Source organism: Pelophylax lessonae (genome assembly GCF_965119305.1).
Source record: "Pelophylax lessonae genome assembly, chromosome: 9".
Lineage (NCBI taxonomy): Eukaryota > Metazoa > Chordata > Amphibia > Anura > Ranidae > Pelophylax > Pelophylax lessonae.
The window spans coordinates 101,281,852-101,309,233 of NC_138776.1; the positions used below are offsets into that span (position 1 = coordinate 101,281,852).

The 27,382-nt window shown below is 42.2% G+C and overlaps 1 protein-coding gene across 2 annotated transcripts in view; it reads left to right on the forward strand.

Moving 5' to 3' along the window:
- The window catches only part of BTRC (beta-transducin repeat containing E3 ubiquitin protein ligase), a 339,554-nt gene that overhangs the window by 234,493 nt on the left and 77,679 nt on the right, over positions 1-27,382 (forward strand). For both annotated transcript variants that reach the window (XM_082267987.1, XM_082267988.1), the window contains one exon: positions 18,489-18,675. In XM_082267987.1, the coding sequence (XP_082124113.1) occupies positions 18,489-18,675 (187 nt within the window). The remainder of the gene's footprint in view (positions 1-18,488; positions 18,676-27,382) is intronic.

Sequence of the window (27,382 nt, forward strand, 5' to 3'; positions counted from 1 at the left end):
GCAGCTGCAGATATCATTCAGATATCATTATTTTCCACTGGCGAGTCCCTGCACAGTAAAAACAATCATAGTGACTGTTTAGCTGACCGATTGTTTTTACAGGCCGCGGAATGGAACGTCCCCCCCCCCCCTCCCGCTGCTCGCTCATGTGATCGGCAGCTGGAGAATGAATCAGCCAGCAGCATTTACCATAGGGCTGACCAAGGACCAGATGGTCCCCGGTCATCTCTATGTCCTTCAGAGGCCGGTGCGACGTTATGATGTCACTTCCGGCCTTGGCAGATGTAAACACTGCCGAGATGGCTTTTTTTTTTTTTTTTTAATCTAAGGCTTTCCAGCCTAGAGGCAAGATCTGGGGACTTATAGACCCCAGATCTCACTGTAGAGAGAACCTATTTACATTCCTTGTAATAGAAATAAAAGTGATAACAAAAAACTAATTTAAAGGGAAAGTGTAAAAATTAAAATAAGCAATTTAAAAGAAATAAAATGTAAGTGTCCCCGTCCCCTCCTACTCCCACGCAGGAGCAAACGCATACGTAGGTCGCAACCACATATGTAAACGAGGCTCAAACCACACATGTGCCATATCGCCACGAACGTTGGAGTGAAAGCAATAATTCTAGTGCAAGACCTCCCCTGTAACCCTAAGGTGGTAACCTGTAAAAGTTTAAAAGCTTAGCCTATGGAGATTTTTAAGTACCAAAGTTTGGCACCATTCCACGAGTGTGCGCAATGTTAAAACCGTGACATGTTAGGCATCTATTTATTCTGTATAACATCATCTTTCCCATTATACAAAGAAATTAGGCTAACTTTACGGTTTTGTTTTTGTTAATTCATAATTTGCATTTGAAAAATTGCCACACAAATACCACGTGACATAGCAATTTGCAGTGACTGACATTTTATTCCCCAGGGTCTCTGCTAAAAATATATACATACAATGTTTGGGGGTTCTGAATAACTTTCTAGCAAAAAAAAAATTATGATTTTTACATGTAGGAGAGAAATTCAAGATGGAAGCGGTTAACATTAGAACTTTTTGTTCTTCCACTCGTTAAAGAACACAAGTACTTGAATCTTGGCTGTAGGGTTATTGCACCACCTCCAGGAGTAGTAGGACACTGGGCACAAAAAAAAAAGCACTGTTGAGAGACAGCTCCTGCTTGCGGCCAAATTTGCTGATGGCAGCTCAGCATTTTGCCTAGCATCTAGGAGTAAGGACCAGAGCTCCCTGCTGGAATTCTTTGTTTCCTTTCCTTTAGCAGGAATTGTCTTTATTTTTTTTTAAAGTATAACTTTTTTTTTCTTTTTTTAAATAGAGTGGAATGGGATTAGAACACCTGTCAGTTTTTATTGCTGTCTGTGCCCCAGTTTATGAGATTCATCCTGTCTATTTGTCCTGTTTACCATTATCATTGAAAGTAAAGAATATCCCAAATTTTGGACTGTTGCCAGAAAAGTAATAGAGGAGAAATCTTCCAATGGGAGCTTTAGTTCTGGTGACCTGGAAGTCGCTACCTTAATTTGCAGGAATTTCCTCTCACTTCCTGTTAGGCTGTAGGACAGGAAGTGGAAGAAAATATTCGAAATGGGACACGGGTAGCACAAAAAAAAAAATCTAAAATGTACAAAGTACATCTCAAAAGAAAGAAACGTTTTTTTGCCAATACTACTTTTGTTTCTTTTATATCTTTCTTTGATATCTTAGGCATACAATATATATATTTTTTTTTTTTTTTAAGAACAGGCTAGTTTTCACCTTTTTGGTTCCAAACTGCAGGACAAACTTGACCCACACTTTTTCCTGCTGGCTCTGGGTGAACGGTATTTATTAAAAACCGCAGGTGGTTAAAAAAATACTTCCTACTATTGTGGCAGTATGCATCGTATACTAGCACATTATGGGAAACATACCTTACAACGAAGCCTTCCAGCGATGGGCTGTTTCCGCTGAGAGGGCTGACATCATCCCCAGGTCTTCCTTCTTTCCAGGTTCGCAGCCTCCGGCTACATGAGTGGCCGGGGATACGATGATGTCCCTTCTGCATGTGCCTGCAAGAGCCGCTGTTTATGGCACAAGCTCTGAAGGTTGAGCATTGTAAGCCAGACCTTCAGAGCTCATGTGCCGGTGATGTAATCGGATGCATGCACTCTAAAAATCTCCTAAACTGTGCAAGTTTAGGAGGTATTCACAGTACCTACAGGTAAGCCTTATTATAGGCCTACCTGTAGGTACAGGTGGTGTAACAGAGTTTACTATCACTTTAAAGCCAAGAGAGGATGCATCTACAGCACCCCAAATGGCACCATATTTTTTTAGCCACGCCTCGGGTTCCATGTTAAGCTGTGTACTACTATATTTGCTATATGTGCTGGTCCATGCAGGAAAGCACGTTCATGTGAACAGATGCTCAAAGAATGGTTTTAAGCAGTAGTCATGTACGCTTGCAGTGTCACCAGCAAAAACATATGTATGGATGTTAGAAGATAACACAGATCTTTGAAATGTGGACATTCTTTTAAAACTAAGATTTGGGACTGGTTATTATATTAGTAAAGTTGCATCTTAGGAAGAACGTTAGCCAAGATTAAAGTGGAACTACAGTCTGCAGATTACTCGCCGCTGACATCTTTACTCCAAGCTTCCTCTAGGTGTCAGCTTTTCAGCTTCTTTGCTTTTTTGGCTGGGGTGATGTGTCTGGCACATAACCATGAGAAGCATTCATTGCAGCACACTGGCACCGTGATGAAAATGTATGCTGAGTGCGCATGTGCAGCTCCAAGGATATTTAAAAGAATACACTGAACCGATAGATAGGTTCGTTTTGTTGCAGAAAAGACATAGAATGACTCTTCTGCAATAAAAAAGTTGTGAATGCAATTTTAATAAACCTTTTCTTAAAGTTCCACTTTAATATGATCAGGTTATTTACTTGTCATTTCTTTGTTTAAATACAGGTTTCACAAATGTACACCTTGTGGTAATGTACAGGTATAGGTACATTGCTGTGCCTTGTTAAATAGCTAAAATGGCACCAACACAAATTTGAATTTACAAAAAAAAAAAAAACACTTGCCCCATGGTGTGTCACAGACATGAATTCTTTGTAAAAATAAATAAAATAAAAGCAGATGCATCTGTGCAATGTAGTGCGCCTCGGTGCAGACAACTACGTGCACTAATGCACAAAAAGGCAAGAATGCGCACTTAACATCCAGCCCCTCCTTTTCCCATCTGCTATAATGAATGACCAGGTCTGATTTTTATTTGCATAAGCTGTTCTTTTCCAGACTGCATTGAGTGCCCCAAATCCGGACACTTTGGTATACAACCTATAAGCTGGCCATAGACAGTAGGTTCTCTTTTGTTCCACCAGCAGATTCTTCCATCCATACAACAGATTCCTCCATCCACACAAGCAAGTTGGATGAAGGTTCCCCGTCAGCTGGGCAGCAATCATCTCAGATTTAATGACATAGATATCCTCCTCTAACTCCCATCCCCCCCTTGCTCTATAGGTATGCATGACCTAAATGCAGCTTTATTCCCTAAGCTACTACATACCTTCCCCAACAGTGAGGTTGTACCAACCATCCCCTGAGGTCTATGGACCGCTTAAAGTGGTTCTAAAATCAGAAAGTTTTTTACCCTAATGCATATGCATTAAGATAAAAAAAAATAACTTCTGTGTGCAGCAGCCCTCCTAATACTTACCTAAGCCCATCTCGATCCAGCAATGTTGCACTAGTCTTGATTGTCCTCGACTCTCCCTCCTGATTGGCTGAGACAGCAGCAGGGCACTATTGCCTCTAGTGCCCCCAAAGCAAGCTGCATGCTGTGGGGGCAGGAGGGAGGGGCCAGGAGCACCAGCGAGGGACCTGAGAAGAGGAGGATCCGGGCTGCTCTGTGCAAATCCACATGTTTGTTATTTTTAAAGAAAAAAAAGACATTAGCATTACTTGAACAATATTTTCTTTTGCACTGAAATACACACACACACTTATATATATATTCAAGCTGAAATCTAGCCTGTGAACTTCACACAATGTAGAAGTTGCAAAAGGTCAGAACTGGTCTCCTTCCCAAGCTGAAAGACATCCAGCATCTTCGAGCCCTTTTCTCCCCAGTCTAATTGCTCCAAGCCCACTCCTTTTTATTCCAGTTCCTTCAGCTCAGCATTGCATGTGGGTGTTCCCAAGGGCTGACTGCAATGCAAATGCAGCCTGTCTAGGAACACCCACCCTTCCGGACTGAAATGTGGGCCTCATTCACTCGGGGAGTACATAAGCATATGCCTATGGAGGGCTGTTTTTATCGACATGTGGATACACAGGTATTCTATGGCCCATTGTTGTGAATTGGGGTGCAGCGGCTGCACAGAAGCAGCTGCTTCTCCCAGTAAGACTTCTGAGCGGATGCAGGTACATGGACCCAGACAAATCCAGGTTGTATTGAAAGCAGGATTTATTTAAAATGTTAATACCGTAACTTATTGAGGGAGGAACCAGGGAATGCAAAATATAAGCAGATTCAAATTTAGCTCTAAACCTTCACTAAGCATCAAAGCAGAACTTAAAAAAAGTTGCTTCACTGAGTAAAGTGCTGCTTTAACTTTAATTTATTTAATTGCACCGTAAGCCGTATCTGTAGAGCCAGTTTAGAAGTGAACACTTTTTTTACATGTACACTTTGAGGCTGTTAGATGGGCATTTAGAATTTAGAACTTGAAAATCTACTTCAGTAATATGTGCTTGAAAGTTAAAAGCACAGCTGAAGTATAGGCATACTTCTTTTTTTTTTTCTTCTTTAAGCCAAATGTACCAAAGCACTGAGAGTGACTGCTTTGTTAGTGACCAGCAGATGGTTAAACCAAAGCTAGCCTGCCTCTACAGAAGCAAAGACACGCACCAAAGTATTAAGTTTTAATGGCGTTTATGCACAGTCAGTTGTCAGCTGGGTTGGGTGGCTGGGGGCCAGTTGTCCCTCTGGGCTGGTGAGATTTTAATGGTTTAAGCCCCTGGGGTGCACCACTTGTCCACCACAAAAGCAGATGCAATTAAGCTTTCAGCTGCTCTGGAACCTCTTGGGATACACCCTGTGTCAATCATATGTTTTACGATGAAGTTTATTACATAGATCAGCTTGGCTCAAGATGTTCCGCTGCAGTTAACAGCTTAAAACACAAATAACATTTCAGATTTACAATTTCATTAGACAAGGGAGGAATAGGCAAGTATGGAGACTGTCAGGCAGAAGGCTAGGGACCTGTATTCTTCCGGTTTCCATTGATCAGTTAGTCACAAATCACAGTGTCTAAAATCTGTTTAGAGAAAAAAGAGTCTGCAATTCTAGACCTAATTTTAGTGCATTCTCATTGGGTTTTACATCCTTCAAATTAAATCAGATTCACTGTTCAGAGCTATTTTTTTTATATGCACATCTATTATGTTGGTTAAGCCCCAGATTCTAAAACTCCTAGCAATAAAACATAAGAATAAGACCTGTGACTGACTTTTCATTGACCTGTGAACTATAGGTAGTCAACCAAAATTATTTTTTTTTTAGATCTGATGAGAAATGTGATGTCTGAGACTACCATTAAGGCCTGTACGCATGATAAGAAAATCGGAAGTAAAATTTCTTCCGACGAACGATATGCCGATTTTTGTATCGTTAGTATAGTTCTTTCGACAGCCGATTACAACTTTTTAGACAACAAAAACTGAATGCACAGGCTAAAACATGTTGTCATACGTGAACACACTGTCTGATTTTCCTTTTAATTAGTACAGTTTTAGTCCGAAAAAAATTGTAAGAGCAAGACTAGGCATGCTCTGAAACGGAAGAATACATAGAAAACAATTCAACACATGACATCACTTCTGAAGTTGAATTCTGTCGTACAAGAATTTTCTATGAAAGTAACTTCTTCAATTTAGATATGAGGCTAGCATGCAACAAAAAATGGACGAAAATTCGTCCCATAATCTGATCGTGTGTACGAGGCTTTAGACTGCAGCATACACAGCTCGGCTCAGTTGGTAATGTTTGGGGGCTGTAGGTCCTAGCAAATTGGCTATTGCTCTACTGAGATAAGACATTGGGCTTTGTGTCAGTATATCTGCTGTCCTGAGGTCAATAGATCTTAAAAATCTATGGCACCAACTATTTTTGTACAGCTACCCATACAGGAGAAAATTGTGTAGCATGAGACTATAGGTCATTATAATTTCATCATTTCCAATAATCATGCCGTGAATGGAGTATGAGCTGCTGTCCTGCCTTATTTACACAAATATCGACGATCTAGAACAGTTTTTCTCAACCTTTTTAACACAGAGGAACCCTTGAAATAACTTTGAGGTCTCAGGCAACCCCTGCTAGAAATTACTATATTTACAACTAGGGATCGACCGATTATCGGCACCACCGATATATCCGGGGGCCGATATGCACTTTCCCTGATATAGCGGAATTGGCCCCTGAGGTTACCAATATTGCCGATATTTCGGGAGAGTGCATGTACCGGAGTGATGCCTGCAGCTAGAGGCATCACCCCGGTACCGGCTTCCATAGTCGACGGTCAGCTGTCTTGTAATGACAACCGATGCGGCTGAGAAGCCGCTCGGCTGTCATTACAAGGAGCAGGAGGGAACGCTCCCGCCGCCTTCCGCGGCTCGCCTGGGTCTCCCATCCCACGGGGGGCCTGGGCATCCTACCTGCACGGCTGCCGAAGACCCGATCAAAGCCGCATTTGGCTCTGATCGGGTCTCCATGTAAAAAACCCGGAAGTGATGTCATGACATCACTTCCGGGTACTCGGCGCCAAATTAAAAAACGGACAGCATTCAAAACAGCCAAACTTGGCGTTTTGAATGCTTTTCAGTGCCGAGGAGGGGTTTGGGGTCTTTTAGACCCCCAGATCCCTCCACAAGGAGTACCTGTGGAAAATAAAATAAATAAATGTAAATTATTTTTTTACATGTCTGCAAATATTCGCCGAAATCGGCCGATACCGATATCCAATGACCAAAGTATCGGTATCGGCATTAAAAAAAAAAACGATATCGGTTGATCACTATTTACAACTCATGATACATTAGTGTGATGGTCAGTGGGAAGAATGCACCTTCTACTTGTGATCATTGGAAGGAATTACTCCCTTACAGATAGCTAAAAAGATGAATGGTGTCAGTAAGAAATTAAAAGATGAATGGTGTCAGTGAGAACTTATCTGAGTGGTAGAAATTTGGAGGAACCCTGATTGAGAAACCCTGATTTAGAAAGTGAAGTTTTATATCTGTTCTTAAAATCTCGTGTCTGTTACTGTAAGAACTTCCAGCGATAACAGATACGGCAATGAAGACCTGACAGGAGCTTATCGCTGCTGTGTCCAAAACAAATCATATTGGCTGGAGGTCCAATTAAAACATCAATAATAGAATACAAGTCACAAAAAAAACTTTATACACGGTACTAGAACACATATTGGGTTTTTTTTTTTTTTTTTGGAGGGGAATCCTTGCGTTGTCTTAATGGTCACTGCAACTAAAATCTGTCATTTTTAGAGTAGGTGAAAAATGAAAAGACACCTTTTAAATTTCTGTACTACATGTTACTAAAAGGAAGTTCCATGATTTTCAGCATGGAGCAGTATGAATAGTCAGTCAATAGCTGATTAGTACCATACATTCATTTATGCTGCTAGATAGATCCTAGTCTTAAACTGAAGACTGTTCTGCCTTTACAATGGGGATAACTGTTTGGAAGCTTTGGCATCAAGGGTTCTGATCATTGAGATTTGATTGTACACACGAAAGCAGTATTGCAGCTTACAAATTCTTGTATTTGATGACTGCATTCCTTTTTTTTTTTTCCAACTTCCTTTAAAGAAGAGCTACACTGTCCTTTAATGGTCTGATGTCTGATGTTCTGCACCGGCTTTTTCTACCTGGTCTCTTCCAAGTGCTGGCTGTGGTAGTCTTCATTGGCAGGCACAGGATGGCATCTCTTCTGCGCATGCGCAGGAGTGAAGTCATTCCCAGCACAAAGGTGCTGTGCCGGAATATAAACGGAGCTCAGTTTACATTGCAAAAAAGACTGTGAGCAGGCACAAATATTTCTTTTATTGCAGAAGAGACATTGCATAACCCTGCCTGCTCGCAGTTTTTGAAAGTGGGGCTTCAGTTCCATTTTAACAGACCAAGCTGTTCAGCACAGAGCGTTGAGACAAACTGTTTAACGCCCAGGGGTGTTTAAAGCGGTCTACTTTTATTTATCTTTATCCACAAAAGGAAGAAATAACTGTTGCTGTAACTGCCTAAAAGTTGTCAGCTGCAGGTCAGCTTTAATTTGTTAGTCAAGTCCATCTAAACCTGCTTTTTTTTTTTTTTTTTTTTTTTTTTAAGCCCGTAGCGTGTAAAACACACTCAAAAGACTTACACCCGGTGCATAAAAAAGTGCACACACGCAAACGTGAGACACACAAAAAAGTGCACAATGCGTACACACATGGCCCTCCTCCGAAGAGGAAGGGCCCTAACCCTGATCCCCCGGGGCGCGAAGCTCCTGACAGGGACTGAGGTACTCACTTAGGTCCACACAGCCGAAGCCGGGCAGACCCCGTTCTCCAGGGGGACTGCCGAAACAGCCCACCCCGAGTACTAGGTGGGGCTCCCCCGAAGGGAGACCCCATGAGAGGGGGCGAACTAAGCCAAAGGCCATATCCACCCCCTCCCAAGACTTTCAGGGCAGGCCCGAGGACCTACGCCATACTCATCGTGCAAGTGACAATACAACCAAAAAGGGACACACGTGAACACACAAACAAAGAAAAAACAGAGTGGGGAAAGGGGAAGTGGAGAAGTGCTGGGTAGTGCCAGACCTCGGCAGGCCCCCCGGCCAGGAATAAAAATTCCTCTGGTGTTGGCCAAAAGGCCCACCCCAAGAGGCAGGTGCAGAAAAAGTGTGATGGTGCAGTGACCAAGGTGCCACAAAAACTCAGGTGAGCTGCCCCTCACCAGTGAAATTGAGGCACCCCTGGGCTGCCACCCCAGGGGCACATACACCACGGGCTTTCTCAGACTCAGCCCATGGCCAGACCGAGTGTAGCCCTTCCTGTCAGGAGGCCAGGAATGCAGACAGCTCAGGGAGAGCCCAACCTCGAAAGGTATAGAAAATGGCCCCCTTCTCAGCCAAATTCACCCAGGAGGAAGGGCCCTTCCCCTCACCATCCGCACTCCCACCAATTACATCCAGGAGCAGTACTAACCGGTTGACCACGCCGGCTTTCTCGCTCCCTTCAAACTGACAGGGGCGGACCCATTCAAATCAGGAAGGCATTGAACCATCCGGCTTTCTCTGGTTTGGCCTACTCCGGTCCTCCAGTTACGCCCAGAGCGCCCCGGTTAACTTCGGCCACCACCGATACTAACCTTCCGGTTCCATACCAAAACTGATAAGAACAAATACTACACTTGATCTTAGCCAAAAGGCCGAGAAGCGGGTGTTTAAAGCGGTCTACTTTTATTTATCTTTATCCACAAAAGGAAGAAATAACTGTTGCTGTAACTGCCAAAAGTTGTCAAATCTAAACCTGCTAGTGCATCTTAAAGTAAGGCAAAGGGTTTTTTTATCTTAATGCACACAGGGAGCTGTGGCTCGGCTCAGGCGCCCCCATAGCAAGCTGCTTGCTGTGAGGACACTCAGCAGGAGGGAGAGGCCAGGAGCAGCGAAGAGGGACCGAGAAGAGGAGGATCTGGGCTGCTATGTACAAAACCATTGCACAGAGCAGGTAAGTATAGCAGGTTTGTTATTTTCGTTCAATCAGTGGGTTGAATGAAAAAACTCTAGATCTCTCTAGATAGATCATGCTGCTCTCCAAGCGTGGTTATGCTGTATTACCATAGAGCGGCAGCGGGAGTGTAGCCACCTTAAAAGAGAAGTATGGGATTTTTTTTAAATTGACTATCATACTTAGCTAGATGGATGAAGCATTATTCCGATGCTGTGTTTGTTTCCCCCCCCCCCCCCCCCCGGCTCTAAGGCGGAGAACAGAGCCATCAAACACCACCGATTTTGCTTGGTTCTCAGAGCTCCATAAACAAAGAGCTGGTGACTATCAGTCACCGCAGTCTGTTCTGCTGCTGACCCTTCTGTGCTAACTGGAGTGCTGGGCTGTGGAAGGGGCAGGAGCGACTGGCTTAGTCTCTCAGCGGCTCCCTGAGAGGCTAAGCCGGGTGCCGTTTCAGGCATGTGGACGGCACCTGACGATATGCTCATGGTCTTTTCCAAGACTGGACTGGCCCTGGAATGTCAGCTGACAGCGGGCCACGGGAGTACAAAACAAACTGCACTCTGTGATCCCCAGGAGAGGTACAGCCAAAGCTCATTTGGCTGTACTTCTCCTTTAAAACAGGAGGTGTAAACTGCAATATATTACTTTTTTGTTCCTGGGTTTAGATAGAAACCACAGTTCAGCTGTCCAAAGGTGTGTTAATCCTCCATTTAGAGTGGAGACACCCTAAGGCTGGCCATACACTATACAATTTTCTTGTTCAACTTTCCTTTAGATTTACCAAAACCATGTAATATAGGGTCAAACCTAAACACTTTCAATTTGTATGCAGTCAGGCAGGCCCTTGCACTACATAGTTTAAGGTAAATCTAAAGGAAATTGAATAAGAAAATTGTATAGTGTATGGCCAGCCTAAGACAGGAAGTGGTTACTGGCTGGATCACCAGGTGACAGTAAAAGGAAAAATGCCTTAAAGCAAATCTAAGGCAGTCTCCACCTTTTAAGGATTGGCAGGCTACTATAGATCAAACTTTATTTATTTATTTATTTTTGGTTTAATACTGATTAGCAGGCTACTATCTTTTTTTTTTTTTTGGTTTAATACTGCTTTAAAGAGAAAGTAAACTCCCCCCAAAAAAATGAAACAAAAAAAAAACCCTGAAAGACAAAGGCATAAAGAGCTAGTATGCATCGCATACTAGCTTATGATGAATTACTTACCTTAGAACGAAGCCCCCGCAGTGCCGCCCGCTCAGCCACAGGACAGCCGACATGTTCTGGTTCTTGTCCTCCAGCCATCTGATTGGCCGGAGGCGCGATTACATCACTCCCGCACATGCACGCAGTTCACGGCACTGGGATCTGAAGGAACGGCACAGGTGGCCGTTCCTTCAGAGCGCATGTGCCAATGACGTCATCGGCTGCATTAAAAGTAAATATCTCCTAAACGGTGCAAGTTTAGGAGATATTTACAGTACCTATAGGTAAGCCTTATTAACCACCTCCCACCCGGGCCATAGTACATATACGGCCGGGTGGGAGTCTCGTCCTTCTGAATGGACGTTCCGGAACGTCCTTCAGAAGGAGAGAGATCGAGCCGCCGCGGGCACGCGCAGCGGCGCGATCTCGATATGCCTGTGTCCTGGGACACAGAGCAACATCACTCGGCAGGAGGGCCCTGTGATTGGCCCTCCTGATCACACAGCCGTCATGTAATGTCAATACAGCCGTTGTAACGGCTTCGATCTCTTCTCCTCCTGACAGATCCTGTCAGTGTGAGGAGAAGGAGAGGATCGATTCTGCAGCCGGGGTGATCAGTGAGTATTTCTAATTACTCACTGATCACAGGGGGGGGTCTGTGCTGGTAATCAGATGATTGATTACCAGTGCAGCCCTGGGGGGAGGGGATGCCACTAGAGCCACCAGGGATGCCCACCCATGACCACCAGGGATGCCCACCAGGGATGGCAAACAGGGCTCAGAGAGCCTGCCAGTGGTGCCCCCCTATCAGTGCTGCCCACCAATGCCATCTATCAGTGCTGCCCACCAGTGCCCGTTATTGCCATCTATCAGTGCCGCCCACCAGTGCCCATTATTGCCCACCAGTGCTGCCTATCAGTGCCGATCAGTGCCGCCCATCAGTGCCGCCTATCAGTGCCCATCAGTGCTGCCTATCAGTGCCCATCAGCGCTGCCTATCAGTGCCCACCAATGCTGCATATCAGTGCTATCTATCAGTGCCACATATCAGTGCCCATCAGTGCTGCATATAAGTGCTACCTATCAGTGCCACCCCATCAGTGTCTCCTCATCAGTGCCTGTCAGTGCGGCATCATCAGTGCAGGAAAAAACGTATCTATTTACAAAATTTTATAACCTAAACAAAAAAACTTTTTTTTTTTTTCAAACTTTTCGGTCTTTTTTTATTTGTGCACCAAAAAAGAAAAAACCTGGCGGTGATCAAATACCACCAAAAGAAAGCTCTATTTGTGGGAAAAAAATGACATAAATTTGGTTTAGGTACAGTGTTGCATGACCGCGCAATTGTCATTCAAAATGCAACAGCGCTAAAAGCTGAAAATTGGTCTGGGAAGGAAGGGGGTTTAAGTGCCCAGTATTGAGGTAGTTAAAGGCTTACCTATAGGTACATGTTCTAAAAGAGGGTTTACAACCTCTTCAAAGTGGGTCATGTGTACCCAGCCTGATCCATATGCTCAACTGTGTCCAAGTGATCATTTTCATACTCAGCTAAGTGTTCTAATAATCTACCCACACAGTCACCATTGTCTACCATACTACTACTTCCAATTTTCACAATTTAGATTATTTTGTTTCATTTGTCTCATGTGATTTACACATTACAAAAAAAGTGAACAGTGAAGCTTGGCTGTGGAGAAATAATTTGTATGATTGAGTTCCTCATTTTCAAACCATAAATCGATTAAAAAGAAGACATACATGGTATTTTACATGCTATTATGAGAATCAGCTGATAGAGTCTGCCCCCTGTGCATGTGATCGGTGTTCTCTCGTACTGTGGGGAAATAGTTAAGATCAGCCTAGCGACTGGAAGAAAGAAGTTTTATAGTAGCAGCATTTTTTTTCCTTCCTCCCATCAGAGGAAACTCATAATATACTGATCATGCTACTAAAATGTGACATGTACAGAAATAACCTCCTGCGAGCTTTTATTTATTTTATTTTCGTACTCCCTTACCGCTAAACAGGCGCACGCCGAGGTTATGAGTGCAACTATCTTGTTTTATAGACTTCTGCTCCTTCGAGACTTGGCTTGAGATTAGACTTGAGTGGGTGGTTGAGAATTTTAATAGCCAAGCCCAATTTTTACTAAAGAGTGTATAAAACCCCCTTTCTGTATGCAAATGTGAAGCCACTAATACAAACTACAGGACATTAATCTGGCTTTTAAACTGCTCCATTTGTACTGAAGATCATTTTTGTTCATCCAGCCAGTGGACACTGCAGGAAGGGTATTCTGATTTAGTGCTGTTAATGAAGCAAGTCGTATCCTTTGTAGCTCTAGTTTAAACTGCCATTTATTAGTGTTTTCAATTGTCAAGTTGTCATATGATGGCTGTATGCTAACTAACATCTTAATGGATGTGTCCTACCCCACCCCACTACATATATATTTCGATGAGCAAAGTGTAGCTAATTCATAAAAATGACTGCAATTAAAACAAAATACAAATTTTGCCTAAACCAGTCATATTGCAAGAGGTTAAAGATGAAGTTCAGCTTCAAAATTAAACATAAAGTCAGTATAATTTGGGATGGCAAACCAAGCTAATTTTTTAAATATATTCTTTATGGAAATCTTTATGTTCTTTTGTGGCTTATAGTGAAAGCCTCTTTGTCGTTGTACCTAAAACTGTTCCACGGTCTTAACCACTTCAGTCCATTTATTTATTTTTTTTTACATGTTTAAAAAATAATTTTAGGCCTGAAGATTACTTAGGACCCCCAAACAATATATATTTTCTGGAAGCAGACCCCCCAGAGAAGAAAATAGTTGTGGTTCCAATTTTTTATGTCTCACAATATTGGAGCAACAATTTATGAACTGCAAAATTACATGAAAAAAAATAGACTAAAGTTAAATTTAGGGCACACAAATGCAATATATTACCCAATTCTGGTGAAATGTAAAGGAAAAGGTTGCGCACAGTAAATAGATTCCCAACATGTCAAGCCTTAAATTTGTGTGCTCCTGTGAAACAGCCACAAACAGTTCAGAGTTAACAGTGAATAATGGATTTAGAAGTTTTACTCTGACGTGTGCGGTGTTATGAAACGTGTAACATCCACCCATATCCATGCCTCTGGACATTAGACAGTTGGCTAAACAAGCGTCCCCTCAATAACGGCTGCTTAAAAATTCCCTGTAGTGGTTAAACAATTAACAAATATCTATTTTTTTTTTTTTATTATTGTTATTTGAATTTTAACAATACAAGAGATACCCATACAAAAAAGGGAAGGAGGGGTTACAACAAGGCTCCAATGAGCCCATAAGAATTAAAAAAAAAAAAAAAAAAAACCAAACCATCTAATGTCTTTTACATTCGGACAGAGATGTACAGTGCAGTGTCAGTACCTACATAAATGTGGTCCTATAGATCAGTGTTTCTCAACTCTGGTTCTCAGGGCACACTAACAGGCCAGGTTTGTAAGAAAACTGAAATACATCACAGGTGATATCATTTGCTACTCAGTGATTGCAGTATTCTAGTCTGCATCTCCCCAAGGTAATACTTAAAATCTGGCCTATTAGTGTGCCCTGAGGACCGGAGTTGAGAAAAATTGCTATAGATAATAAGATTATAACCAGTAAAACAATAGAGGGCACAAATCAGAGTGATCATATTAAAATTACACTCCTGGCTCAATAAAGGCAGGAAAGGGGATTAGCCAACTAACTTTTTCCTGAGCTCAAATGTTAACTTGTATAATGGAAGATTTCCATTGATCATGACGTTCCAGGTCTCTGTAGACAAGCATGGCATACCTTTCAATGACATAAGGATAACTTTTTTAGCGCTATAAGACATTCGGCAATCCAAGAGCAGTAGAAAGGAATACATTTACCTCTACCCAGAAGGCAGAGACAACTGGGCAATTCCATATACAGTGACTAAAATCCGCACTCATTCCACAGCTCCTAAAGAAAATTGCCGTTTGGCAAAGGCCCATTTGGCGCAATCTGGCCAGGGTAAAATGGCTATGGTGAAATGGCTTCAGCTGGATAATTTTATCCTTATAAGAGATAACCAATTTACTGTAAGTGTGCTCAAATTCCAACCAATCCTCATCAAAGGGGGGGGGTCTGGTGAAGTCCATTTCATCTGAGTTTGGGAATATTTCAGCTGGGACTCAGGGGGATTGGTAATAATCAGAGATGAATCTATCAGGGCCCAAGGTGCACAAACATTTCTCTAGGGGAGACTCACTAACAGGACTAGCTAGGGAGCCAAAATGCTTCTGGATGGCATGGCGTAGTTATTAGTAATAAAACAGATAAGTAACTGGTAGTTTAAAAATCTTCTCCAAGTTTTGAAAAGATAAACTCTTGCCCCCCATATATAATTGAACAGATATCTTGGATATCAAAGGATATCAAAGCAAAGGATAAGAAAATTGCAGCCATAATTAGGAGTCAATCCATAGTTGTGTTTGAGTGTACGCTGGCTGCTCTGAGCTAATGTTAGATTACATATGATACACATGAATACTGTAGTTTGTACTCAATTTTATTGCTTTATTAGAGATCTCCAGTCTAATGTAGAAGCAGGACACTCTTTTAGAATGTCGAAATGCCTTGTCCTGTGCAAGTGCATCTGATATACAGTCTTAATACCTAAAAACCTAAAAATGCTGTGTCTTTGCCCACACTCTATACTACATCACCTTGGAGTGTTGGCACAGAGGAAGCTCCCACAGCATCAGGGAAGCAGAGCCTTTTCTGGTTTGGATCTTCTCAATTTTGCTATTTTAAGGAAGAACGCGAACGTCATTTTTTCCGGTAACACTATTTTTGCGGTAGCAGTGCTTTTGCTCTGCAAATTCCAGGTATTGGAACTTCCTGGAATTAACCTTACGCCCGCCCTCATGGGGCTTTAAAGATACCCTTTCACTTTGCCCCTAATAGACAAGGTAACATTTATAAGGAGAAGTTCACCTTTTGGAACATGTTGCATGTTCCACCCGTATTTAGGGTGGGACAGGTAACCTGTTCCAGCAGCTGGAGCCTCCCTCCCCAGTGACAGCCAGGGGGCATCTTCTCTGGGCACCTGCTGACACTGTTTCAAAAGAACACGGCTATGCGGGGCTCGGCCCACCTGGCCACATCATTTATTCACTGTCCTCTGTGAATGAGAAACTACAAGTTCCGAAAGCCTTTGCAGCTGTCGGCTTGTAGTTAAAATTAACTACCATGGCACTGTTGAGCATTCAGGTAGTTTATTCAATCTTTCTGTCATTCTGTGTCCGCCCATTTGAGCTACAAGCAGATAGATACACTGGGAAGTCTGCAGGAGTCCTGCATGGCACCCGTGATCTACTGATCCTGGTTGTACTGCTTTCCAGGCTCCAAGTAAAAAAATAAATGCACATTTTATTACCTGCAAAAGGTGATCTTATCCTTTTAAGTAGTGCTGTCAGGATAGAAATGTCAGAGAAGCCACTGCTGACTTGTTTCTTAACCACTTTACCACCGGAGGATTTTGCTGTCTTCCGTCCAGGCCACTTTTTGCGATTCGGCGCTGTGCGACTTCAACTGACAATTGCGCGGTCGTGCGACGCCGTACCCAAACGAAATTTACGTCCTTTTTTTTTCCCACAAATAGAGCTTTCTTTTGGTGGTATTTGATCACCTGTGCGATTTTTACTTTTTGCGCTATAAACAAAAAAAGAGCGTTTATTTTGAAAAAATATCAATATTTTTAACATTTTTTTATATGAAATTCCCCCCAAAAAAGATGTAAAAACCAATTTTTTTAAAAATTTTTGGCCAATTTGTTTTCTGCTACCTATGTTTGGTAAAAAAAATCGCAATAAGCGTATTTTGATTGGTTTGCGCAAAAGTTATTGCGTTTACTAACAAAGGGAAAGATTTCTGTCATTTTTGGTGTTTTTTTTTAACGCGTAATGGCGGCGATCTGCGATTTTTTTTTTTGGCGGACTGCGACATTGCGGCGGACAGATCGGACCCTTGACTGACATTTTTTACACTTTTGGGGGTACCAGTGACATTACTGCAGTAATCAGTGCTATATATATGCACTGTTAGTGTAAAAATGACACTGGCAGGGAAGGGGTTAATTTTATTGGAAAGGGAGGGGTTAATGTATGCCTGGTGCTTACTGACGTGTAGGGGGGGAGGTGACTGAATGAGTCATGGACAGATCGGATGTCCAGCTATGCTGAACAGTCCGATCTGTCACTCCCTGTCACTATGGAGATCCGCTCGCTGTGTTTACACACAGCGGGCGGATCTCCAGACTCGATCCCCGACGATCGGGTAAGAGCAGCGGTGATCGCCGCTGCTCCTCCCCTGGCCCGACTCCCGATGTGAATGAAAACAGTGGGAGCGAGCCTCCGGCGGCGCGCAAGCGCCGCCCAGAAGGGGGAGTGTCTGACGACGTAGTACTACGTCGTCAGACGATAACGAGCCACTTTGCCGCAGTAATATTACTGTGAGCGGTCGTAAAGTGGTTAAGGGTTAATGTTCTTGAGCACTAATCCTTACAATGCCTACCTATCTAAGTCAGTGGCATTGAACAGACATGTGGTCAGTGATGTCTAAAAAGAATTAAATGTAGAGCTCCAGTCCTTATTTCAGGTTAGTTTTATACTGAGTACTAAGGTCTGGTTCACACCTTTGCAGTTCAGGTGCGGTGCAGTTTAAAAGTGTTTTACATGCGTCACCATTGAGCTTTTTCTAACACGTGTTTTGATGAAAGCGCGTTAAAAATTTAGCAAGCAGGATTTTATTTTTCACTCCACCACACTCCAAACACACTGGTGTGAATGGAGCCTAAAGCCAGAGAGGACAGACCTTGAATTTGTACTGTTGATAACTAGCCTACACTGTAATTTGCTGTATTTCTCTCTCTCTCTCTCTCTCTATATATATATATATATATTAGAAGTATCTTATTTCTAAAGGTGATTTTTGTGACCATTGAGCATAGTCTTCGTAACATCTCTTGGGTCCCACATGGCTTGACTTGAAACCAAGGACTGTCTGATTTAATACTTTGCATGCATAGTATCTGTTTTATAATTTTTAGAAAACCACGCAGATTGTTTCCACCCCCTACTTCCTCAGAAATCAACTGACCTGACTGACACATTCACAGCTAATGCAGTTAAAGTACCATGAACTGTATATGTAAGGGTGCTTCACAGAACTTATAGACGTGCGTAAATGTTTCTATAACGTGACAAGCTTGAGACCCTTCGTTTTCTAAAGTTTTGTTTTTGGTTTAGTGCAACAATTTGGTCCATTTGTTACAGAAAAAACCGTTACAGGAATTTTATAGGAGTACACTTTGAATGTTTTCCTGTGAATTAATAATGTCTGAAGGAGCGAAAAAGCAATTTTAGAAAGCTATAGTCGACTTTGTCTTATCTATGACTCATTTTATTAATGCTACCTTTCCAGCGCGTGGACTGGATCACATAGCGGAAAATATTCTTTCCTACCTGGATGCAAAATCACTGTGTTCAGCAGAGCTGGTGTGCAAGGAGTGGTACCGAGTTACCTCAGATGGCATGTTGTGGAAGAAGCTCATAGAGAGGATGGTCAGGACAGACTCATTGTGGAGAGGGCTGGCGGAGAGAAGAGGATGGTAAGTGCAGACCCTTTAACATGACCCATCTTAAAAGATGCTCTGCTGCTGAACTTCTCTCATTTTTTTGTTAATAAAAACATGGATCTAACTGAAGAATAAGGTGGTGCTGTACAGGAAGAAGCTGTAAAGATTGCTAAATAAACTAGAGGTGCACTAAATTGTAATTTTGGTGCCAAAACCAAAAATTCAGGATGCACTTGGCTGAAACCAAAATGGTCATTTAAAAAAAAAAAAAAAATTATATATATATTTTTTTATATATAATTGCATTGTATTCAACTTTTTAAATATTATGAATTTAAATGAATATGAATTTATTGTTGGCCGTTATCGGCACCTTTAGCGCGAGAAAAGCTCAAGAATAATTTATCCCTTTTTAAATTCGAAATATGTCTTCACACTGGTCCATTGCGCTTTTGTTGTGGTGATAAAGGGTACCTCCACTTTCGTGGGGCGAAAAAATAATATAGTGTATACAAATGTGACACAAGTCATATTGTAATTAAATGTTATTAAAAATGACCTTTCCTTTTCAATCTGCAGCCGCTGTACTTTTCTGAAAATGCAATGCAATATGGCTACCTTGAGGTGTTCTGTACGTAGAATGTATACTGACCACACCCCAGTAACATAATTTCCTGCTTGTGTGATTTGCTCACCAATTTTCCCACAAGAGGCCTAAGATACAAGTCAGATTTCTGGCATCTCCTGCAACAAAAATTTAATTTTTTGGTGAGATACTCCTAATAGGAACACGTCCATCTAAAGGGATGCAGGCCCGGCAAATTTCCTCATTAGTGCTTTAGAGCTGCACAGCTTATTGATATTTATGAAACCACTCCCATTAGACCCACTCAGCTTCAGAATAACAAAAGGTAGGAATCTGCAACAAAGATTGTTCTAATCCTTGTAATGTACAGAGATAACCCAGAGGGGAATGTTTTTTTTTTTTTTCCTCAACAAAAGTGGAGTTACACTTTAAAAATCTTGCTTGCTGCATTTTTGATCAGTTAAAAAAAAAAAAACAACCCCCCCCAAATCGCACCTCCCCGTTGAAATTTATTAAATAACGCAGCAGGAACGCATCAATAACGCACCCATGTTACATTTTTTTAATGCGATTTTTGAATCATATGACCAATGAAAAACACAACATAAGCACGGTGTAATCGCATGCATTTTCGGCGCTATTATCGCCACCCTCTACTCTATCAGCAAAATGCTGAAAACACCATTTTCAACCGATATGTTTCGGCCCCTGAAATTTTGATGCATCTCTAAAATAAACATTAAAGCCTATGTTTAGGTAAAACTTTATAAAAAAACAAATCCACACAAGGGACAGTTCCTTGTGCTGGTGCCAGCCCTCATAGTTGAAATCCTCTGTCCTTTGCCCCCTTTCCCATACTCCACAGCTGCAATCTTATGTTGCTTCAGGGGTTAACAGAGCAGAGAGACTTGTGACAGGCTCTCATCTATAGTGCAGACTATACACACCCTTTCTGCCCCTCTCCTCCATTCAAAGAAGCTGTACTGTAGCTTTCATGAATTTAAAAGCTTTCTATAAATAGAAGATGATCGGATTGAGAAAGGTCAGCCTCCTCCATTCATAGACTGCTTTTCATTCATGGAAGCTATACCCTGTTTGGTATATTAAGTTTGTAACTTTTCTTTTCTCTGCTGGAGGATTCTGCCACCAGTAATGGTGCATCTGCTTGGTTCTCTTTCTGAGTTTGCTCTTCAGCACTGTCCCCAACATACACATTGTTTACCCAGTAGTGCCCGCAGCCTGGAAGAGGCACTCTTCTCTTACCAGTATCGTCATCCCCTCCCCACAAATTTGTTTTCTCAGCAATGTCCACACAACAGTAAACACTTCTCTGCCCCCTTGTATTGTACATTTTTCCCTAGTTTCTGTATTTTTGCAGCTCTGCTCATATTGTATACATAGTTACATAGTAGTTGAGGTTGAATAAAGACTATAGTCCATCCAGTTCAACCTGTGTAGGTATGTGTGGCTGTAATCATTTCTCATACCCCTGAAAGTTTTGATCCTTGAGATGTACATCCAAGAGTCTTTTAAAAGTAGCCATACTTCCCGCAGTTACTACCTTTTTGTGGTAGAGCATTCCACAGTCTTTTAGCCCTTACTGTAAAGCATCCCCTACGTAGCCTGAGGTTAAAACACTTCTCCTCTAATTGCATTGTATTACCTCGTGTCCTCATGCAATCCTTGCGACTGAATAGTTTTTTTTTCTATGCTGAGATCACCGTTGAGGCATTTGTAAATTGCTATCATGTCCCCTCTCAGGCGTCTCTTCTCCAGGGAGAATAAATTAAGCGCTTGTAAGCACTCTTCATAATTAAGGTCCTCCAATCCCCTAATTAGTTTAGTTGCCCTTTTCTGGACTCTCTCCAGCTCCAACACATCCCTTCTGAGGACTGGCGACCAGAACTGGACAGCATACTCCAGATGCAGTCGGACCAGTGTTTTATAAACTGGTAGGGTTATAATTTTATCTCTGGAATACATCCCCTTCCTTATGCATGCTAATATCCTGCCGGCCTTGGCAGCTGCAGCTTGACATTGCATGCTATTGCTAAGTCTACTAAGACTCCCAGATCCTTCTCCATTTTTGATTCCCCCCGAGGTTCCCCCTTAAAGTGTATTGTGCTTTTATGTTTTTAGTCCCCAAGTGCAATACCTTACACTTCTCCACATTAAACCTCATTTACCATGTCGTTGCTTATCTGACAGCTCTCCTACAAGTGTCTTCACTGCATTCTCTGCAGTTCTCTTCCCATTACTATTGCCATTTTTTATTTGTGAAAAGCATGGTCTACTTTCTGCTTCGTACCGTATTCAATAAATGAAGGCTGTGGTGTGGAGCATGTAATGTCCTATGGAGTGTCCTCTGCATAACGATGCAGAGGACACACTGTGATTGGTGGAGAGGTTTATCACATGACTTTGACAGGTAATGTGGCTGGGCTTTCCTGTTCCTGGCTTTATTTCCCCCAATTCATTCACTTGTATGGGACTTTGCTTAAAAAAGAATGTAAATATCTTCCCGGATCTCCTGCCAGCGCTCCTGCCCCCTTGACCAGTGCCCCCAATAGCAAACCGCTTGCTATGGGGCAGGGGTCTCCAAACTTTCTAAACAAGGGGGCCGGTTTACTGTCCTTCAGTCTTTAGGGGGGCCGGAGTGGCCAGTGGAAGTAGAAAATGCAACATTAGTGGGTGTAAAAAAAATTACATAGTGCCTGTAGTCAGTAGAAGGAGGAATAGTACCCCATCATTGGTATTACTGGAAGGAAAAGTGCCTAATTGTTTATATTAGTGGAAGGAAAAATGTCCTATTGTTTGTGTCAGTTAGAGGAATGGTTCCGCACTGTTGGTGTCAGTGGAAGAAAAGGTGTCCCCTTGTTGGTGTCAGTGGGAGGAATAGTGCCCCGAGGGCTGGATAAAGGCAAGCAAAGGGCTGCAGTTTGGAGACCACTGCTATGGGGCATTGGTACATGCTCGCTTAAGATAAGGCCATAAGACACATAGAGCTGCAGCTCTGCCCTATCCCCCACAATGGCTCCCGCTGCTGTGTCTCAGCCAATGAGGAGAGAGACACCTGGGACACGCTGGAGACTGTTGGGGGAGAGAGAGAGATCCGTGTGGTACTGATCTGAGGCTGTTGGGCTGATGAACAAGTATTGGATTTGGTTTAGAAAACTTTTCCTATATGTGTCCTTAATTCAGACTGAGTGGTGAGACTACTGTCATCTAGTGTTCCACCTTGTATATGAACAGCTAAGATAATGAATACGCCCTCTTAAGACCCTATGGTTGGTGCAATTGCATCGGAATAAGCCATACATCTATCTATCATTACATAAGGGATCCTGATGCCTGCCCAGGAGTATAGTTCTCCAGCCTGCCCTAAGCCCTCTGCAGTGCATTGTCTTTTCAATCTTTTGGTGCCCTGAGGAAGCTACAAATTGCGAAACCCGTTGGCTTACCGGGGACTGCACTTACGTTTAGATCTTGGATAATCCTGGTACTCTGTACTAGCTACCTTGGATGGGAGCTATAGATGTAAACTTTTTATATGTGTATATATGTATTTTGTTTTGTCCTTTTTTGGTTTGTACTTTTAAGTTGGTAATAAAGATGTATGTTTTAACAAAGCTGTGAATACTTGTGAACAGCCCTTCATTCTAGTGGCCTATACAGTCTCGCTTTTCTTTCTTTTGTTTTTGAATACAAATAATTGGGACGACGGCCCATTCTATCAGGGTATTATTTATTTTTTGTTACACTTGGGACAGCTGAGGCTCCCGTGCACAACACAGCTGGATAGAGAGGGATCTCTGGTGAGTATTTAGGGGGGCTTTGGGAGAAGCAGCACCTTGAAGGTAAAAGAACTTCTGCCTTTACAACCTCTTTGAATTCCTTTCTAGTTTAGAAATTTGGTACCAATAACCAAATACTTGCCCATCTAATGTATGGTCAGTAATACATACTAGTGTGTCAGGAGACCAGAAACCATTAGACCTATTGAACCCTTTCATGAACAGAGTCACAATTGCTAGTTTATATTAAACCACACACCTGCTCTTGTAAGCAACACACTTGGAGTAGCACCACATTTTAGTGTGGTACCCCATTTTATTTTTACTCTGCAGTGAAGTCTGTTACGTTTGCAATCCAGATAAAGAAAGCAGGAAATTGGAAGTCAAAACAACACCTACAATGGGGCTGACTGCAACAAACATATTGTTAAATGGGCATAGTGTCAATGAAAAGCAGGTAGTCAGTGGAAAGAGATAAAGAACCTATAAAGCGGAGATAGAAGGTGAACATAACCACTGGTCAGGGAGATGCTAAGTGGATCTGATGTTTTATGGCTAGGCAATATTTGTATCTACTGAGGTTGTTGTCAAGAATACCTAGCTCCAGAAGTAGGTATAGTCTGATCCTAATACATTATTTAGTGATAAATTAGGTGTGGTATTTTAGGGAGAGGAACTTTCAACACCTAAAAAGCACTTAAAATAACTGCATTGTTCCACTGAAGAACATGTTCCAGTCTTAGTTTTATACAAAATAATTGGTTTACCTTGTAAAGAGGAAAGGATCGCCACTACTCCCAACCAGCCCAGGTGAATAAACGATAAAGAGTGGCCTCAGCCTACATGTCTTCACCAAACCACATGCCTTGGTGCATTTTGTCCCATCCACCAGGACTTCACTAAGCCCCAGGGGGCAGGGTGAAATGCATCAGTGTGTGCAGTTTGGTGGAGACATGTAGGCTAAGGCCGTTCTTTATCGTTTATTCACCTGGGATGGTTAGGACTAGCAGCTATCCTTTCCATTTTACATTTACTAACCCCCAGGATTGGTATTAGGACAAGCTCATGTTCTGGGACACAGAGATATGCTTTCACCTCTACTTTGAGCGGAGCCAAAGCAATCAAACGTTTTACCTAACAGTGTTTGCTAACACAAAAAAAAAAAGGTCCTGTTCCCTTAAAGAATTGTTATATAGCACAGTGCTTGTGCTGTGTAATTTGGCCCACCGTGTCACCTGAAATACCTGGCTGGTTCTGCCGTCCCCTCTGTAAACTGACCACGGTGTATCATGGCTGCTGAGCCCTGATAACCATGGTCAGTTTACGTGCCTACATCAATGAAGCTCTCCTGTCATCCTCTGTGCTCCTCTCCCTCCTAGCATGTCTGCTCCTGTGGCTGTGCCCACCCCCTCCCCTCCTGCTGCTAAAATAACTTGTCCTATATAATCCTCTGTTCCCTGATGACAAGTGCTCCTGTCTCTGTGTTTAATAAAAAATGCCACCTTTACCGTATTTCAGAGCAGCTCCCAGCGATCGCGTGACCGGCCGTGTCTCTATCTCTCTCCCCCTCCTCTCGCCCCGCCTGACGTCAGCAAGGAAATCTCTGCCCCGCTCGCTGCATCTGTCAGACAAGGAGAGGAGAGAGTCGCCGGTCACGTTATCGCCGGGAGCTGCTCTCAATATACTTATAAAGAAGGCTTTATTTTTTTTTTATAAAACAGACTGGAGCACTTGTCATCAGGGAACAGAGAGGGTTATGTGAAGTTGTCAAAGTGGGTTAACGACTATAATGTGAAAATAACCCAGTGTTAAAACCTATGGCTAAAGCTAAACTTAACCCTTAATCAGTCCATAACAAACATACACCCCTGCATGTAATCCCTGTAAGCATACATCTTATCTTACTAGTTGGTGTAAAAATTACAAAAAAAAAAAATTATACCATCACATTAACAATATAATGAAAAATCAACACCATTAGAAAATTCACCAAATCTTTGCAGTATTTTTGCACCTACACCAATGGTCTGATGGAAAAGCTAACCTTGTTGCAACACTTTGCACACTCATACAGACTTCTCAGTGACTGAGATGCTGGCTTACGTAGTCGCTATAAAGCAGTACTGTGCCATAAATCAGTGAGCAGTGTTTCCTTATAACTGTGTTTGAATTTCTGTTCTACAGAATGTTAACTTCATGTATGCATATGTCGGATACAAATCATACAGTCCTAGTGGAGTATTAAGCTCTACTTCTAGAAAAGGAGAATAAGCACTCCTGAATCTGCCAACGTTAAACTGCTTCTTCTCTGTCTTATGAGCCCATAGAGCCCTATTACCTGTCTCCTGGAACCACAAAGCAGTCAGCTCTTTAGAATAGCCTGTGTAAATATGAATGAGAAAATTTGCATCGGGCCATCTTTTGTGATATTCTAACTCAATAATAATCCTTATTTTTCAAGTCAGAGCCACTTTAGAAAAAAGAAACTTGAAAAAAATTATACTCGACCACAATACAGCTTTTCCTAACTCTGTAATCTTGCAATGTTATAGGCTGATCTGTGTCTTCTAAAGAGAAATGCTCATTGTGTGCACTACTGTGCAAAAGTTTTAGGCAGGTGTGAAAAAATGCTGTAAGTTAGGACTGCTTTCTGAAATAGAAGTTAGTAGTTTATTTTTTATTAATTAACAAAATGGAAAGTAAATAAACAGAAGAGAAATACAAATCAAATCCATATTTGGTGTGACCACCCTTTGCCTTAAAAACAGCTTCAATTCTTCTACGTACACTGGCACAGTTTTTGAAGGAAGGCAGGCAGGTTGTTCCAAACATCTTGGAGAACTAGCCACAATTCTTCTGTGGACGTAGGCTGCCTCAAATTCTTCTGTCTCTATGTAATACTAGACAGACTCTATGTTGAGATCAGGGTTCTGTGGGGGCCAAAAAATCACTTCCAGGACTCCTCATTCTTTTTTGCGCTTAAAATAGTCCTAATGACATTGGCTGTATGTTTGGGGTCGTTTCCTGCTGCTGAATAAATGTGGGGCCAATCACGCCTGCCTGATGGTATGGTATGATGAATAAGTATCTGCCTGTATTTCTCAGCATTGAGGACACCATTGATCCTGGCCAAATCTCCAACTCCATTTGCAGAAATGCAGCCTCCTTGTAATGAACCTGCACCATGCTTCACTATTGCTTGCAGACGCACATTATTGCACCGCTCTCCAGCCCTTCGGCAAACAAACTGCCTCCAGCTACAGCCAAATATTTCACATTTTGACTCCTCTGCCCAGAGCTGCTACCATTTTTCTGCATCCAACTTCCTATTTTTCCATGCATAGTTGAATTGCTTAGCCTTGTTTCAAAATCGGTGGTATGGCTTTTTTGTCACAAATTTTCCATGAAGACCACTTGTGGTCAGGCTTCCCCAGACAGTAGATGGGTGTACCTAGGTCCAACTGGTCTGTGCCAGTTCTGTGCTGATGGCACTGCTGGATATCTTCTGATTTTGAAGGAAAATAAGCATGATGTATCTTTCATCTGCTGCAGTAAGGTTCCTTGGCTGACCACTGTCTGCGGACTGCAACGTTGCTCATTTCTTTGCGCTTCTTCAAAAGCACTTGAACAGCACATCTTGAAACCCCAGTCTGCTTTGAAATCTTTGTCTGGGAGAGATCTTGCTGTTGCAGTAGAACTACTTTGTTTCTTGTTACTGTGCTCAGTCTAACCATGGTGTTTGACCTGTGACATGAAACTGTCTTCCCCATCCTCCCCTTATTAGCAGAGTTGGGCTGTTCCTCGCATAGTTTTAAGCCTCCTACACAGCTTCTGTTAAGGGTAATGACTTGTGTTTAAACCTACATATGACATTGATATGCACCTTCTTGGTATAATCATACACCTGACTGTAATTATACAAAATACCTGACTTTGTGCAAATGTACAAAGTGTGCAAGTGTAAGACTTGATGCTGGTTTGAACCCAAAGGATAGTCAGACCAAATTATGATTTCGATTTTTCTTCCCTTTGCTCACTTTGCACTTTGTAAATTGATAAAAAGAAACAAATATCTATTTTTGAAAGCATGCTTACTTGACAGCGGTCCTTCACACCTGCCTAAAACAGTACTGTAAACAACATATGTTGCTATAAAGTTGTAGAATCAAAACTTGTTGCACCTTTTATACTCCAAACCTTCTGACTCAACATTTTGTGCTGGTTAGATTAAAGTTGCAGCATAACTTTTCACTCTCCCCTTATAGAAATTCCCTAAAGGAAGAATTTTCCTTGTTTCCCATAATGGCCAGTTAGATTCTTCTATTTATTTTTCCTATGTTTCATTAACACATGAAAAGAA